Source organism: Ascaphus truei, chromosome 10, assembly GCF_040206685.1.
Source record: "Ascaphus truei isolate aAscTru1 chromosome 10, aAscTru1.hap1, whole genome shotgun sequence".
Lineage (NCBI taxonomy): Eukaryota > Metazoa > Chordata > Amphibia > Anura > Ascaphidae > Ascaphus > Ascaphus truei.
Window position 1 is genome coordinate 34,716,237 of NC_134492.1, and position 18,445 is coordinate 34,734,681.

At 49.3% G+C, this 18,445-nt stretch overlaps 1 protein-coding gene across 1 annotated transcript in view; it reads left to right on the top strand.

Moving 5' to 3' along the window:
- Positions 1-5,608: 5,608 nt before the first annotated feature.
- Positions 5,609-18,445, top strand: part of QSOX1 (quiescin sulfhydryl oxidase 1) — a 26,797-nt gene continuing 13,960 nt past the window's right edge. The window contains exons 1-5 of the mRNA XM_075615478.1: positions 5,609-5,952; positions 16,155-16,255; positions 16,995-17,048; positions 17,936-18,018; positions 18,114-18,133. Of these exons, the coding sequence (XP_075471593.1) occupies positions 5,727-5,952; positions 16,155-16,255; positions 16,995-17,048; positions 17,936-18,018; positions 18,114-18,133 (484 nt within the window). The 5' untranslated portion in view covers positions 5,609-5,726. The remainder of the gene's footprint in view (positions 5,953-16,154; positions 16,256-16,994; positions 17,049-17,935; positions 18,019-18,113; positions 18,134-18,445) is intronic.

The window sequence follows — 18,445 nt, forward strand, 5'->3', positions numbered from 1 at the left end:
TATATTAGCTCCTGATCCTTACTATATGGGCTCCTGATTCTTACTATATGGGCTCCTGATCCTTACTATATGGGCTCCTGATTCTTACTGTATGGGCTCTGAACATTTAGCTTATTAGATGGGTGCAAATACATGTCCCACATTTCAATATATATCAAATAGCCTACGGTCCGGTTCTTTTCTCAATTTATTACAATAGAAAACATATTTTACAGCATTATTTCAGTGTATTAAATGATTCTGAATTCTATCAATCGAAATACAATATTTATACATTTCCTTAACCGGTCTTAACATAGCAATCACCTGTGTATCTCACTGTCAGACCAATCTTCTTAGTCAATGATCAATGTTAGAATATTGTTTCTTCATTTAGCAATATTTACTTTGATTTACAAAACCCTCTTGTTCTGTCACTAAGTAACTATAGGAATTGCTATGTTAATCTTTTAAGACGATCTCTATTGTATTGTCTTTTACTACTAATTAACTATTTAACCTTTGATTCCAAACTCACAACCCTATACTGTTCAACTCAGCAGACATTAAGCACACCAAGTTTTATACAAAATGGAAATTAATAAAACATGATAGACTCTTAAGTCACATAAAACATTTCTGTACCTGCCGGTCTTCAGACTGATTTATGCCTTCTTATCTTAGCAGAGGCAGCTAATACTTTTCCAATATAATTTCTAACTTAATATAATCTTTTTCTATAATACTTGAACTAGTTACATGCTGAATATATATGTGCATAGACAATATAGCATCTTTATTATTTAGGCTTCAAATCGTCTTATCTTCAGGCTCCTCCTGGTCCTTAGTATATGGGTTCCTAATCCTTAGTATATGGGTTCCTAATCCTTAGTATATGGGTTCCTAATCCTTAGTATATGGCTCCTAATCCTTAGTGTATGGGTTCCTAATCCTTAGTATATGGTTCCTAATCCTTAGTATATGGGTTCCTAATCCTTAGTGTATGGGTTCCTAATCCTTAGTATATGGCTCCTAATCCTTAGTGTATGGGTTCCTAATCCTTAGTATATGGCTCCTAATCCTTAGTGTATGGGTTCCTAATCTTTAGTATATGAACAAAACAAAACCCTGTTTGCACCCATTATATAGCCCCAATAACGCATGACCACTGGCGCAAGGGTTAACACGTTATTATGCCATTTGCTGCTGTTTTATGCAATTTGCAAGAAGAAGAAAATGGATAAACTCTGCGAGACACAGCGACACAGCGACACAGCGACACAGCGACACAGCGACACAGCGACAGTATCAGGAGTCCCCAAATTGCATGCACTCAATGTCCCACACTATGTATGTCTTTATTTATATAGCGCCATTAATGTACATAGCGCTTCACAGCAGTAATATACGTGACAATCATATAAATAACAAATAGTACAAATAACAGATCATGGGAATAAGTGCTTCAGACATAAAAGTAACATTGTAGAAGAGGAGTCCCTGCTCCGAAGAGCTCACAATAGTAAAGTAGTAACTTGCAGTAGTGCAAAACAGGATAATGTGGTGATCTTAAAGATACTAACGTATAGATACTCCAATGTAGTTATTGCGAGGATTATGATAGATAGGTAAGAACATAATCTTTAATAGAACAATTCAATTAAATTAAAGGGGGTAATGTACATCTGCATTGCCCCAAAGGCGGACAGCCTGACGGGGCTCCCCAAGTGTCTCTGCGATCATATGGTGAGCATTGTACATCTTTGTATCCAGAACGGATACTATTGTTGCAGGTGCGCCGTCCTGAAATTCATCTATTTATCTCAAACAGCTTGAAGCCATCATAAGATGATGGCGGCTCGTGGAGGAACACGCAGCCCAGGGACCATGGCAGCGGGTGATACAGTAATGGTAAGTATTACGCACTGGGTAAATACTTATGTTTAAAGCGTGTGGTCTCTGAGCGAGTAGACTGCCCTGAGATGGGTCCACTTTCTCTCAACAAGTGAGAGTGGTCTCAAGTTAATGGCGGTTCGTAGGAGATCACTAAAACCCGGAGACTGTGTAGAGCAGTTGCTGTGACGTTAGTCGGTGTTTGATATAGTAGCCCACTTTATAGTTTTGTGTTCAGCCTCATGTGACTCCTCGTATTTGGATCGGGTTGCCGATCCCTATGTTGGGTCAGGTCTTAGGCCGAGCTCATACACTCCGCTTGCTTGTGAGAGGTCGAGCTCTATCGGTGCCACGCTGCTGTAGCACAGGCGATCTGTGCTCATAGTGTTGGGGGCGTGGCGACGCGTCACAAAGCTGGCTCGCCCTCGTTGGCTGAACAAGCTCACGTGACGCTGACGTCACGGGGCAGCCGCCTGAGACGACAAAATTTATTGTCTTCTCAAAACACTGCCGCGTCAACGTGCTACTTCGCTGGCAGGCGCGCAGGCTAACTACTATGGCCAAGTACTGAATTGTGCATGCCGTGCGCGCAAGTAGCGATGTCGCCACTATAAGCTCGGCCTTAGTCGTGCTTGCGGTCTCAGGCGATGCTATATGGCAGGGAAGTGCAACCTTTTGCTGCTGCGCCCCCCTGTCTTCCCTGCCTCGAGGCTCGTGCCCTCCCTCCCTACCTTAGAGCTGCGTCAAATGACGCTGTAGGGTCATGTGATTTCATGTGAACCGCAGCATCATTTGACGCGTGACATCACATCATGCGTAATTTGACGCCGCGTTGCCATGGCGACACGTCATAGAGTGTCTGCATCTTGGTAAGTACAGAGTTGAAGAGGCCTCGCGATCCCCCAGCATTTAATTTAAATGCCTCGAGGAAGAGCCTCTGCAAATGCCCGCGCCCTAGCAGACAAATCTCCCGCCCCCTAGTTTGCGCACCCCTGCTATATGGGACTGTGACAAGGCTGCCTGTGGGGACTGGTGCTCTCACTGTAGTTAAGTAGAGGATCCAGGGCACTTCGGATTTGCAAAAAAGAATTTATTCTCTTAGTGGCGCACACAACGTTCCGAACTTCAATCAGTTCTTTATCAAGTGACTGGCCAGTAAGTACTTACAAGTATCCTGAGAATACACCAGACAGGTTTTTTCCTGAACCACGCAGCACCAGTACTTTAAACGCAAGTATATTGCTAACATTATAGCATTTAAGGTGTGCAAGACTAAAACCTCTGACCATATTACAAGCTCTCACTGTAGTGCCATGGTGAGAACAGCAGTGATGGATTTCAGCACAGTACTTTGTAGTGTAACCATAGAGCCGTGCTGTGAACGGCTAATATTACTTAATGGCGATGTGCTTGGTAAAGGAAATGTAGCGTGGCAGCTGATTCGGGGGGGGGGGGGAAGCAGGTGAGGGGGGGCGAAAGGAGGTGAGGGGGGGGGAGCAGGTGAGTAGCGGGCATGTGGGAGAGAAGCTGGTGAGGAAGGAAGCATGTAGTAGAGAAGCTGGTGAGTATGGGGGGGGGGGCATGTGGGAGGGGCACATGTGGGGGAGAAGCTGGTGAGTAAGGGGGACCTGTGGGGGAGAAGCTGGTGAGTATGTGGGGCATGTGGGGGAGAAGCTGGTGAGGAGGGGAGCATGTGGGTGAGAAGCTGGTTAGTGAGGGGAGCATGTGAGGGAGAAGCTGGCGAGGAGAGGAACATGTGGGGGAGAAACTGGTGAGGAGGGGAGCATGTGGGTGAGAAGCTGGTGAGTGAGGAGAGCATGTGAGGGGGGCATGTGGGGGAGAAGCTGGTGAGTATGGGGGCATGTGGGGGAGAAGCTGGTTAGTATGGGGGGCATGTGGGGGAGAACTGATGTGGAGGGACCATGTGGGGAAGTAGCTGGTGAGGAGGGGACCTTGTGGGGGATAAGCTGATGAGGAGGGGAGCATGTGGGGAAGAAGCTGGTGAGTATGGGGGCATGTGGGGAAGAAGCTGGTGAGGAGGGAGAGTGATTATGCTTTCTTCTGAGGATGCGCCACATATCTACCACGTTTGATGTAACTGTATTCCTGAAATATTCTACGTATTGTGTTCATTTTATAATTTTAGTATGATTTTTTTTCAATGTTATTATTATTATTATTGTTGTGTTCAAAAGAGATTTCCTGCACCTTGTTTTGTTAATGATTTATTTTTAGGACTGGTTACCACATGAGAATTCCTACCACATCAGTAAGAGGACCCTGGCATTTTTTATTTTTGCTTATAGGGATTAAGGTTTTGGGGGTGTTTATTTTTTTGTGAAAATTGTGTTTATCTTTTTTTTTGTCTGGCGTTTTCATTTTATTAAACCAAATCTGAGTTAAAATGGAAAAAACTGACGCACATTTGAATTCGTTGTTTATCTGGGCACTTGGTTTAGTTCCCATACTTCCGTTGGGCTGCCATTGTATCCTGCCAGTGGCCAGGTTGCTAATTCAATAAGAAATGATGCTTCCTTTCCGTTTTTTTACCGGGTGTAACTGTCGGTGGGAGAGGATCTGTCTGTGGCCTTTTGTTGGTTAGAACCGGAATTCCTATTTATATTTATAACGCGCGTGTCACGTTCTGGTTTGAAGTAAATATCTGTTGACCAGTGGTGTTCTGTTTATATACAGGTAGTCCTCATTATCCAACGTTTCCCTTTACAACGAATGGCATATCCAACGCTTTACAATGCCTCCCTATAGGCTGTTATCCGACGCCTGAATGCGTTATCCAGCGCTCACCGCCACTGATAAACATGGGACTCACTTTACAACGGTTTCACTATCCAACGCTACTTCCAGAACGGATTCCGTTGGATAACCGAGGACTGCCTGTATACGGTGCTGAGGCCTTTCCAACATAATGCTCTGCCATATCGGTTATTGGGGGCGGAGCCTATCTGTCATTGGGCGGAGCATCTGTGTGTGGGGGACGTCGCTTATAAATTTACGGAGTTTGTGATATTTTGCATGCGTCTCTTATAAGTGGGCAGTCTCTCTGAGTGGGCGGTGTTTCTGGTTTAGTGGGTGGAGAATGTTAGTGTATGGTGTCTCAGTGGGCGGAGTCTGTGTTCCATCCAGTGGTCCATCTCAACCAGTGGGTGGAGTTTACGTGTTAATGGGCGGAGTTTGTGTTAATGGGCGGAGTTTACGTGTTAATGGGCGGAGTTTACGTGTTAATGGGCAGCACCGATTTGGTCAGTGGGCTGAGCCTTTGTTGGCAGGCGTGCATTCCTGTCAGTGGGCGGGGTCTCTGGTGGTGGGCGTGTCTAGCTGTCAGTGGGCGGAGCCTCTGTTGGCAGGCGTGCCTTCCTGTCAGTGGGCGGGGTCTCTGGTGGGCATGCCTTCCTGTCAGTGGGCGTGTCTTGCTGTCAGTAGCTCTCTCCGGGTGCCTGGCTGTGTCAGTGGGCGTGTCTTGCTGTCAGTGGGCGTGTCTTGCTGTCAGTAGCTCTCTCCCGGTGCCTGGCTGTGTCAGTGGGCGTGTCTTGCTGTCAGTGGGCGTGTCTTGCTGTCAGTGGGCGTGTCTTGCTGTCAGTGGGCGTGTCTTGCTGTCAGTAGCTCTCTCCCGGTGCCTGGCTGTGTCAGTGGGCGTGTCTTGCTGTCAGTGGGCGTGTCTTGCTGTCAGTTGGCGTGTCTTGCTGTCAGTGGGCGTGTCTTGCTGTCAGTAGCTCTCTCCCGGTGCCTGGCTGTGTCAGTGGGCGTGTCTTGCTGTCAGTGGGCGTGTCTTGCTGTCAGTGGGCGTGTCTTGCTGTCAGTAGCTCTCTCCCGGTGCCTGACTGTGTCAGTGTGTGATGATGCGCGGCCTCCGCTGGTTGTGTCTGCTGTCCGCTCTCCTGCTGCCCCCGGCACGGGCCGGGCTCTACTCCCCGGATGAGCCGCTCGTGTCCCTGGCCGGGGCCGCCCGCTCCCTACTTCTCGGATCCCGCAGCGCGTGGTTCGCAGAGTTCTATGCGTCCTGGTGCGGGCACTGCATCGCGTTCAGCGGCACCTGGAAAGCGCTGGCCCGGGATGTGCAGGGTGAGTGGCAGAGGGCTGCGTGTGTATGTGTATACTGTATATAGATATATAGAGAGACTGTATGTATACAGAGAGAGAGAGAGGGCTGCATGTATACAGAGAGAGAGAGAGGGCTGCATGTATACAGAGAGAGAGAGGGGCTGCATGTATACAGAGAGAGAGAGAGAGAGAGACTGCATGTATACAGAGAGAGAGAGAGAGAGAGGGCTGCATGTGTACAGAGAGAGAGAGAGAGAGAGGGCTGCATGTATACAGAGAGAGAGAGAGGGCTGCATGTATACAGAGAGAGAGAGAGAGAGAGAGGGCTGCATGTATACAGCGAAAGAGAGAGAGGGCTGCATGTATACAGAGAGAGAGAGAGAGCTGCATGTATACAGAGACAGAGAGAGAGAGAGAGAGAGGGCTGCATGTATACAGAGAGAGAGAGAGAGGGCTGCATGTATACAGAGAGAGAGAGGGCTGCATGTATACAGAGACAGAGAGAGAGGGCTGCATGTATACAGAGAGAGAGAGGGCTGCATGTATACAGAGAGAGAGAGGGCTGCATGTATACAGAGAGAGAGAGAGAGAGAGAGGGCTGCATGTATACAGGGAGAGAGGGCTGCATGTATACAGAGAGAGAGGGCTGCATGTATACAGAGAGAGAGGGCTGCATGTATACAGAGAGAGAGGGCTGCATGTATACAGAGAGAGAGGGCTGCATGTATACAGAGAGAGAGAGAGGGCTGCATGTATACAGAGAGAGGGCTGCATGTATACAGAGAGAGAGAGGGCTGCATGTATACAGAGAGAGAGAGGGCTGCATGTATACAGAGAGAGAGAGAAAGAGGGCTGCTTGTATACAGGGAGAGAGGGCTGCTTGTATACAGGGAGAGAGGGCTGCATGTATACAGAGAGAGAGGGCTGCATGTATACAGAGAGAGAGAGGGCTGCATGTATACAGAGAGAGAGGGGGCTGCATGTATACAGAGAGAGAGAGAGAGAGGGCTGCATGTATACAGAAAGAGAGAGAGAGAGGGCTGCATGTATACAGAGAGAGAGAGAGAGGGCTGCATGTATACAGAGAGAGAGAGGGCTGCATGTATACAGAGAGAGAGAGAGAGAGACTGCATGTATACAGAGAGAGAGAGAGAGGGCTGCATGTATACAGAGAGAGAGAGAGGGCTGCATGTATACAGAGAAAGAGAGAGAGGGCTGCATGTGTACAGAGAGAGAGAGAGAGGGGGGGGCTGCATGTGTACAGAGAGAGAGGGCTGCATGTATACAGAGAGAGAGGGCTGCATGTATACAGAGAGAGAGGGGGGCTGCATGTATACAGAGAGAGAGGGGGGCTGCATGTATACAGAGAGAGGGGGGCTGCATGTATACAGAGAGAGGGGGGCTGCATGTATACAGAGAGAGGGGGGCTGCATGTATACAGAGAGAGAGAGAGAGGGCTGCATGTATACAGAGAGAGAGAGAGGGCTGCATGTATACAGAGAGAGAGAGAGGGCTGCATGTGTACACAGAGAGAGAGAGGGCTGCATGTATACAGAGAGAGAGAGAGGGCTGCATGTATACAGAGAGAGAGAGGGGGCTGCATGTGTACAGAGAGAGGGCTGCATGTATACAGAGAGAGAGAGGGCTGCATGTGTACAGAGAGAGAGAGGGCTGCATGTATACAGAGAGAGAGAGAGAGGGGGGGCTGCATGTGTACAGAGAGAGAGGGCTGCATGTATACAGAGAGAGCGAGAGAGGGGGGGCTGCATGTATACAGAGAGAGGGGGGCTGCATGTATACAGAGAGAGGGGGGCTGCATGTATACAGAGAGAGAGAGGGGGGCTGCATGTATACAGAGAGAGAGAGGGGGGCTGCATGTATACAGAGAGAGAGAGAGGGCTGCATGTATACAGAGAGAGAGAGAGGGCTGCATGTATACACAGAGAGAGGGGGGCTGCATGTATACAGAGAGAGAGAGGGCTGCATGTATACAGAGAGAGAGAGAGGGCTGCATGTATACAGAGAGAGAGAGGGCTGCATGTGTACACAGAGAGACAGAGGGCTGCATGTATACAGAGAGAGAGGGCTGCATGTATACAGAGAGAGAGAGAGAGGGCTGCATGTATACAGAGAGAGAGAGGGGGCTGCATGTGTACAGAGAGAGGGCTGCATGTATACAGAGAGAGAGAGAGAGGGCTGCATGTATACAGAGAGAGAGAGAGGGCTGCATGTGTACAGAGAGAGAGAGAGGGCTGCATGTGTACAGAGAGAGAGAGGGCTGCATGTGTACAAAGCGAAAGAGGGCTGCATGTATACAGAGAGAGAGAGAGAGAGAGGGGGGGCTGCATGTGTACAGAGAGAGGGGGGCTGCATGTATACAGAGAGAGGGGGGCTGCATGTATACAGAGAGAGAGAGAGAGAGAGGGCTGCATGTATACAGAGAGAGAGAGAGAGAGAGAGAGAGAGAGAGAGAGAGAGAGAGAGAGAGGGCTGCATGTATACAGAGAGAGAGAGAGAGAGAGAGAGAGAGAGAGGGCTGCATGTGTACAGAGAGAGAGAGGGCTGCATGTGTACAGAGAGAGAGAGGGCTGCATGTGTACAGAGAGAGAGAGGGCTGCATGTATACAGCGAGAGAGAGGGCTGCATGTATACAGAGAGAGAGAGAGAGGGCTGCATGTGTACAGAGAGAGAGGGCTGCATGTGTACAGAGAGAGAGGGCTGCATGTGTACAGAGAGAGAGAGAGAGGGCTGCATGTGTACACAGAGAGAGAGAGGGCTGCATGTGTACAGAGAGAGAGAGGGCTGCATGTATACAGAGAGAGAGAGAGAGGGCTGCATGTGTACACAGAGAGAGAGAGGGCTGCATGTGTACAGAGAGAGAGAGGGCTGCATGTGTACAGACAGAGAGAGAGAGAGAGAGAGAGAGAGAGAGAGGGCTGCATGTGTACAGAGAGAGAGAGATGCGTGTGTATGTATATATACATACGCTAGAGAGAGGGGGGCTGCATGGAGGGAGAGAGAGGGGGGCTGCATGTCTAGAGAGAGAGGGGGGCTGCATGTCTAGAGAGAGGGGGGCTGCATGTCTAGAGAGAGGGGGGCTGCATGTCTAGAGAGAGGGGGGGTTGCGTGTCTAGAGAGAGGGGGGGGTTGCGTGTCTAGAGAGGGGGGGCTGCATGTCTAGAGAGGGGGGGCTGCATGTCTAGAGAGGGGGGGCTGCATGTCTAGAGAGGGGGGGCTGCATGTAGAGAGAGAGGGGGGGCTGCATGTAGAGAGAGAGAGAGAGGGGGCTGCATGTAGAGAGAGATAGAGAGGGGGGGGCTGCATGTAGAGAGAGAGAGAGAGAGGGGGGCTGCATATCTAGAGAGAGGGGGGCTGCATGTTGAGAGAGGGGGGCTGCATGTTGAGAGAGGGGGGGGGGCTGCATGTAGAGAGAGAGAGGGGGGGGGCTGCATGTAGAGAGAGAGAGGGGGGGCTGCATGTAGAGAGAGAGGGGGGGGGCTGCATGTAGAGAGAGAGAGGGGGGGGCTGCATGTAGAGAGAGAGAGGGGGGGGCTGCATGTAGAGAGAGAGAGAGGGGGGGCTGCATGTAGAGAGAGAGAGGGGGGCTGCATGTAGAGAGAGAGAGGGGGGGCTGCATGTAGAGAGAGAGGGGGGGCTGCATGTAGAGAGAGAGGGGGTCTGCATGTAGAGAGAGAGAGAAGGAGAGCTGCATGTAGAGAGAAAGAGAGAGAGGGAGGGCTGCATGGAGGGAGAGCGAGACGGGGACAGAGAAAGCTGCATGTATACAGAGAGCGAGAGAGAGCGTGAGAGGGCTGCATGTATACAGAGAGAGAGAGCGTGAGAGGGCTGCATGTATAGAGCGTGAGAGGGCTGCATGTAGAGAGAGAGAGGGGGGGCTGCATGTAGAGAGAGAGGGGGTCTGCATGTAGAGAGAGAGAGAAGGAGAGCTGCATGTAGAGAGAAAGAGAGAGAGGGAGGGCTGCATGGAGGGAGAGCGAGACGGGGACAGAGAAAGCTGCATGTATACAGAGAGCGAGAGAGAGCGTGAGAGGGCTGCATGTATACAGAGAGAGAGAGCGTGAGAGGGCTGCATGTATAGAGCGTGAGAGGGCTGCATGTATACAGAGAGAGCGTGAGAGGGCTGCATGTATAGAGCGTGAGAGGGCTGCATGTATACAAAGAGAGTGTGAGAGGGCTGCAAGTATACAAAGAGAGTGCGAGAGGGCTGCATGTATACAAAGAGAGTGTGAAAGGGCTGCATGTATACAGAGAGCGTGAGAGGGCTGCATGTATGTATACCCTATCTATTTGCATGTATAGAGCGAGAGAGGGCGCTGCATGTATACAAAGAGAGAGCTGCATGTATACAGAGAGACCAGTCTGAGTGCAGGGTGAGAAGAGTTTGGAGTGCAGAAAGTGGTACATGTAAAGCAAGTTGTGTCTTTCCACATAGACCGCTCAGTGTATGTAGCTAGAAATAGGGTGTTTTTATATATCCAGGTCTTCCTAAACAGAGACAAACGGCAGCATATACAGAGATGTAGGATAACTGGGGCGCTCCCTCTGATAAACATTGATATGCCTGATTAACAGAACATTGGAATACAAGCACAGAAAAAAGCCAAATGCTATTATACCGGCCCAATTGTTTGTTGCTGCTCAACCCCAAGGGGATCTTCCTGCGATCCTCGTAAGACGAAAGTAAACAGAATACGGGGAGCGCCAGAGAAAGAAATAAAGATACACAGTGATCAGTGACAGTTTTGCACCAATGGAATCAAATGAAAAACTCTCAGGGGGGTGGGGGGTGTAATAAAAGAAACATGTCTGTACTCACACGGCCATGTGTGAGACTAACTCTGAGTGGGTTCTTTGTACGCTGGAGTGTCTCCTTCCCTCAGCTGAGGACTTGTCCTGTTCGTTCTCTGTGTGTAGAATAAACCCCAATACCCGACGTCCTCACATCACGATAGTCCCGATAAGGATGACAGATAGTCCCAGGGAAAGTGTAAAAATGCAGTTTATTAATTGAAAATAAGAGTAACAAGTTACTCACATACTGTATAAAAAAACACGCCTCCGGTACCCGTTAGTCGCTTCCAGCACTTAGGCACGGGTTCTTGCCTGACGAAGCATAACAATATGCGAAACGCGTAGGTCGAGCTAGGTCGTTGATCTTTTGGATTGCTGACGGCCACCGTAGTTCCTCCGATCGCTCTGGACGGAGTTCTGTCGACAAGACGCGGGAGCAGGAGTGCACTGTGTGTACCAGAGGCGTGTTTTTTTATTTTTATATATGTGAGTAACTTGTTACTCTTAGTTTCAATTAATAAACTGCATTTTTACACTTTCCCTGGGACTATCTGCCATCCTTATCGGGACTATCGTGAGGTGAGGACGTCGGGTATTGGGGTTTATTCTACACACAGAGAACGAACAGGACAAGTCCTCAGCTGTGGGAAGGAGACACTCCAGCGTACAAAGAACCCACTCTGAGAGTAAGGCTCTGGCCAGGCAGGGAGCGAGCGCGCTGGCGCTCATGCGTCGTGACGTCACGCTCCCTGCTCGGCCGGAAGATTGGTGGCCGGCTAGGTGTACGCGCGGGACGGGACGATTCTCGGGGTGCGGCCATGACATCACAGAGCTGGTTCGCCCTCATTGAGAACGAACAGGACAAGTCCTCAGCTGAGAGAAGGAGACACTCCAGCGTACAAAGAACCCACTCTGAGAGTTAGTCTCACACATGGCCGTGTGAGTACAGAAATGTTTCTTTTATTACACTGCTTCATGGTCAAGGAGGCACTAGAGAGAGAATAACTGCTTGATATGAAGAGAGACCGATCGAGGTGCACACATCTGGAGGGAATTCTTCCTTTTAAACTGCCACTAATCCCTGAAAGAGACTGCTGATTTGAGCTTCTTTTGATCGTGACAGCTGCTAGAAAACTGGCCTGCAGAGGGATGCTGTCTCCACAAGAGGGAAACTGGCAGAGTGATTGGCTTCAAGAGAACCATCTGACCGAGACTTTAATCACAGTAAAATAGACCGCCAATAGATTTTAATCCCCGTGTACGAGACAGTTGACAGAAAGATTGTAATCCCGGCAACCGATAGAAATGTCGCTCTTTGGGTGCGAGACAATACTCGAGCGTGTAATCCCAGTAATTTAGACAGTAGCTAGAGATCCTAACCCCAAAAAAAAGAGTGACTGCTTCCATAGATTGCTGTCGGTGCACCCAGTGTGAAGAGACTGCAGACGGATTTATAATGCCATTGAGAGAGCGACCAGTTATAATTCTTACAAAACGTGGTTTAGGGAGTCTAACCCAGGAGGAAACTGATATTGCAGAGACACACTACTGACAACAAGAGACTGCTGCTAGGAATGCATTCCAAGAAATCGTTTCCTCAAAAAAGAGGCACACCTAATTACAGAAAGAGACAGCCCTAATTACAAATGTAAGAGAGTGCACCAATATAGATTTTGTTTAGTTTCGCTGCAAACTTCCAAATGATGACCTTTGACACTGCTCCCAATTATAGATTACTGTTATGTCCTAGGCCAATCTGATCAATCACTGATTGGCACTGTAGCTGAGCTGTCAGACAATAGCAAAACATGATTAGGCAGAGGTTGGAGATCATGAAGTGGAATAGATTTGCACGGGTTTCTCAGCGGAGTGGCAAATTCGTGCAGTCTTTCTTTGCACGAGCGCTGTTGTGGTCACTGCATCTCTGGAATCGCTGCGGCACGTTAACATTTGCTAAATTGTACTAATTATGCCACCTTCTCCTTTTTTTTTTTTTTTTTTTATCCGAATGGGTTGTGTGGGGGTTTGTCTTTTAAATATTAGCGTGTCTGCTGCCAGATGGAAAGATATCTAGTTTGCACGTGATAATTCTGGTAGCTCAGCCGTACCCTGCGACATGTACACACCTGCTTTGCCATTAAATAAAGAGACAAGCTTTAGAATGTGTCTGTGTGAACTCAGTCGAGGAACACAGTTTGGTCATGGAAAGTTCAAGGGGTTATGTGTATTTTTCAGTACGGCTCTGAAAGACGGGTTGTGTTAATAGTGTTAGTGTCTGGCAATGAATGGGGCAGGAATATGTCTACATCAATTCTTGCAGGTCTTTGGAGATACAGTGTTTCCTGTGTATGGAGGGCTAGACTGCACATGTGGAATGGGACAAGCTCTTCCCATCTGGTGTATGTCTGGCGGTTCCTGTGTGTGGGAGGTCCCTGTGTATCTGCTGTATGGGTGTGAGCAAGAGGTCTGTGTACCTATTTGGGCGTGGATGGGAGGACGGTGTATGCACCTGTGTCTACGTGCCCTGCGTGTGTATGGAAGGGTTGGACCAGGTAAAGCAGCTTGCTAAGACTTTCCAGCTGACATCAGCACCACTACCTGAAATCCTGCCATTAATACGTCAGGAAAATTAAAAGGATCTACTGAAGAGAAATGTACATCATCTTCTCCCTAGCACTGCCTGTCTTATAGCAGGGGTTCCCGACTTTGGGGTTCCCGACTTTTCTTTGCAATGTGCAGCCCCTGCTAGAAAATATTATTTGGGTGAACCCCTAATGAATCTTATTGCCTACTCATCAGATTGTTGCTAATAAAACTGTTTGACCGATCCCAGGCAGTAGTGTCCAGAGCCCATAAAGGGAACACACGCTTAATAAGGTCCCCAAACTACTACTCAGGGCGCACATGCAGAGAGCAAAGTCACAGCCCCACAATGCCTTGCTGCTGTGGGTGCAAAGCATTATGGGGAGTGACTTTGGAAGCTCCTGCTTTAATCGCCAGCTATACCACCCACGCTAAGGGCAGTTTGGGGCCTTACTAAGTGCGCAGTCCCTACTAGGATCCGCTACTACATTTTTTTTGGGGACACCTCACGGACCCCTGCTGGGAATCGCTGTGGAACCAGCACGGTGTTGCCCATTTTCATGCTACTGCAGGGCAATTCTCTGCCACATTTATTCTGCATTCACACATTGTTTGAATGACCCATTCCATTACAGTCTCCTGGAGACCCGTTCCGCTGTTCAATCCTTCTTTTTGAGAGGCTTTGACTCGCACTCTCTTTAAGGGACTAGCTTATATTGTTTCAATACCCTCTTGCAGCTTAAAGCAGCAATCTGCCCCAAAATGGCAAATTAATTTTTAACCAGATTAAAACCAGGGGTTCCCCCGGAGCTGAACTTCGCTCTATTTTCAGCTCCGGGGTCAACTTGGCTCTCTAGATAAATACAGTTTTAACTGCCAGAGAACTTACTGTTTTAAAGGGAGCACTGTAATGTAGTTGCATGTTTGCATGGTGTGCCATTCAATGCCTGGGCAATCTCCGTGATAAATGGCTCTGTCACAATGCCAGCTTCCATCTCCCTGGTGGCCTCAGTAGGAGAACTCAGTAGGGGTCCTGGCTGTTTCCCACATACCTCCCGGGTGCCTCCTGCCTTTCCAGCGCAGGGTACAGTGCACTGACTCTGGGACGGGAAAGAGGATGCTGTGACGCGTCTTATCTCACACTAAATGAGAAGTTAGGAGGATGGAAGAATAAAGTCAACAGTTCCACTATCCTTCCTATACCTCAGGCCTGCTGCATGGGTTTTACTTGGCTCATGTCTACCCTGACCCCTTACTCGATTCTGCTGGTCTTTGTAGCTGTGCCAGTACTCGTTATCTGTCTATTACGGCGATTCCGAGACCGGCATAGGGCCATACTTACACAATGGTGCTTAACCTTGGTGCACCTCAATCCCCAAGCGGGTTTAGCACGGTTTAGTAACGCTGGCCCCTGATCTGCTACTTGATAGTTTCTGGTGTTGGTTACTCCTCGTCTCTGGTGTTCCTCACCAACATCATGTCTGAAGAAAAGAAGGGTCTAAGCAGGGGTTGAAGTGGCGTAGAAAGATTAGAGATGCTGTGTATTATGTTGTGAATTTGTTCAATATTGAACACCAAATATCAAACATAAGTATGCAATAGTTATGCTTTGAAAGCGAGGGAGAGAGGCTTCCTGCCATAAATTAATGTGTATCTGAATAGAGGGGAATTGTAAGTCGGTAAATCCATAAAGTAGTAGTACCCTGGTATCCGTTCCACTGCATCCCCCCCTTCCTAGGTCCACTGCATCCCCCCTTCCTAGTTCCCACTGCATCCCCCTTCCTAGTTCCACTGCATCCCCCCCTTCCTAGTTCCACTGCATCCCCCCCTTCCTAGTTCCACTGCATCCCCCCCTTCCTAGTTCCACTGCATCCCCCCTTCCTAGTTCCACTGCATCCCCCCTTCCTAGTTCCACTGCATCCCCCCCTTCCTAGTTCCACTGCATCCCCCCCTTCCTAGTTCCACTGCATCCCCCCCTTCCTAGTTCCACTGCATCCCCCCTTCCTAGTTCCACTGCATCCCCCCTTCCTAGTTCCACTGCATCCCCCCTTCCTAGTTCCACTGCATACCCCCCTTCCTTGTTCCACTGCACCCCCCCCTCCCTTGTTCCACTGCACCCCCCCCTCCTAGTTCCACTGCATCCCCCCCTCCTTAGTTCCACTGAATCCCCCCCTTCCTAGTTCCACTGCATCCCCCCCTTCCTAGTTCCACTGCATCCCCCCCTTCCTAGTTCCACTGCATCCCCCCCTTCCTAGTTCCACTGCATCCCCCCCTTCCTAGTTCCACTGCATCCCCCCCTTCCTAGTTCCACTGCATCCCCCCCTTCCTTGTTCTCACTGCATCCTCCCCCTTCCTTGTTCCACTGCATCCCCCCCTTCCTTGTTCCACTGCATTGCACCCCCACTTTCCTAGTTGCTCTGCATTGCACCCCCACTTTCCTAGTTGCAATGTGCACCCCCCCTTTCCAGGTTCCATTGCACCCCCCCCCCCCACCCTCCTAGTTCCATTGCACTTTGATCACAGGGTCTAAGTGAATTCAGCTGCTGGCATCTGCTTCTATTTTAATGTCAAGAGAGACCAATGAAGCCAAGTAATTCTGACGTCACGGGGTCTTTTTCGTGAAACCAACACTTGGCACATACAGCAGGAGTTTACTGTAACTAACCCCATCACAACTCTGTACTGTGAAAAGGATCCAGGTAAAATGCCCTCCCCTCTGAATAAAGGGACCATGGGAAAGAATGCAGGGCTCGCTCAGGAGGGGGCTCGCTCAGGAGGGGGCTCGCTCAGAGAGTTACTGATGTAGGATCCCGGTATGTGTGTTACAGACTGGAGGCCTGCAGTGTACCTGGCTGTATTAGATTGTGCGGAAGAGTCTAACAAGGAATCGTGTACAGACTTTGGGATAACTGGATTCCCTACTGTAAAGGTAAATAGCTGTTAATCTGTCACCTTTCCCCTGTCTTCATGTGTCGGTTCCTTGTCTCTCATAACTTTTATATCTGAGATCATCACTTCTGTCTAAGTGCCATTGTCTCCTTGTTACCCATGCTTTATCTGTTTCTCTAAATCCACTCTCTTGCTCTTTATTTCTCTCTCCCCCTCGTCTCTCTCCCCCCTCGTCTCTCTCCCCCCTCGTCTCTCTCCCCCCTCGTCTCTCTCCCCCCCTCGTCTCTCTCCCCCCTCGTCTCTCTCCCCCCTCGTCTCTCTCCCCCCTCGTCTCTCTCCCCCCTCGTCTCTCTCCCCCCTCGTCTCTCTCCCCCCTCGTCTCTCTCCCCCCCTCGTCTCTCTCCCCCTCGTCTCTCTCCCCCCTCGTCTCTCCTCCCCCTGTCTCTCTCCCCCCTCGTCTCTCTCCCCCCTCGTCTCTCTCCCCCCTCGTCTCTCTCCCCCTCGTCTCTCTCCCCCCTCGTCTCTCTCCCCCCTCGTCTCTCTCCCCCCTCGTCCTCGTCTCCCCCCTCGTCTCTCTCTCGCGCTCCTTCCCCCCCCCCCCCCCCGTCTCTCTCTTTCCTCTTCCCCCGCCGCTCTCCTCCCCCCCCCGCACGCTCGTCCTCTCCCCCCCCGCCACGCTCCTCCTCCCCCCCCAGTCCCTGCATGCTGGTCTCACTGTCTGTCACCCTCACTCTTCTCCTTTTATGTGACAAGTAATGTTACCTTTCTAATCTCTCCAGTTCTTTAACGCTTTTGCTGAAAGTCCTTCAGATGGCATCAGCAGAATCAAGTATGTGAGCTGCATCCTCTCTTTCACTTATTCACTGTCCTTGAGTCTTCTTATATTTAACTGACACACACACACACACACACACACACTCTGATGGCGAAATAAAGTTATTTAATAGATTCACAGAATACAGGCAGTCCTTGATTATCCCAACGGAATCCGCTCTGAAAGTAAGCGTTGGATAGTGAAACCGTTGTAAAATGAGTCCCATGTTAATCAGTGGCGGTGAGCGTCGGATAACGCATTCAGGGCGTTGAAAAACAGGCGACGAGGTTGCATTGTAAAGCATTTGCCATTCGTTGTAAAGTAAAACGTTGGATAGCGAGGACTACCTGTAAAGTGTTTGCAATGTGCACTGCTAGAATTGTGAGTTGGCATTTTTTTTTAACACTTTTTATTCTGTGAATCTGTTAAATAACTTTATTCCGCCATCAGAAGCGTCTCAGGTGCTCTTTCCTTCTAGATATCTACCTTCAAGTGACAACACGACCACTACTTTGCACAGCAGCCCTGCATGGGCATCCAATCTGCCCCATATCCACTAATCATTGGTATTCGATGCATGGTTTACACTGTATGTGCATAAAACGCTTATTGTTCATGGAAACCCACGTATCCTTTACCTTTATCATATAATTAGATCCACTAGATCCCTCTATGACCACATTAGTGTGATGCCCCCACCCCCACCCGTGTGAGTGTGTGTGTGTGTGTGTGTGTGTGTGTCTCATGTATGTATTTTGCAATGGAAACTACAGTTTGTGGTTTAATTTAAGATACTTGCTGGATGATATTTAATATCCAAATGTTGTATGTGTGTAGGCTCTTTCTCTTCCCACTCCTGGCTCTTCTGTACTCACTCACTATATTTCTGCAGGGAACACCGTCCAGGATCTGAGGCGTCTGATCATTGATAGGTTGGAGGAGCAGAAGGTCTCACCACCCCCTGCATGCCCCCCATTGGAGCCAATCAGGTAACTTATGGGCATTGGCAGGAGCAGAGTGACTTGAGCTAAAGCAATAGGACCTCGGCTATGAGGATGTCCCATACTTAATCTCTGGTCATAAGAAGACCAGTGTTGGAGCCATGTGTTCCTATCTGACCTGAGGAACCTTCAGCACAATGGCCCGTTCTGATGCATCATTATATACAGTGAGAGTATAACCATCCCCCTGTGTTGATATAAGGAAATACCTTGATGCTTCGTGATACCGTATAGTCCTCAAATGTATCAATCTCCACGTGTTCTCAGATAAGAAATTGCTGGTATTGAGGCTTAATCCACAAAAGGGGGAATTCTAACTGTGAGGCCGTGTCATGTTCTCTGGATCTGACCTGGGGAATGTGACTTCCGCTACTGTGTGTCTCAGATAAATGTGGGTAGTGACGGGCTGATCTCT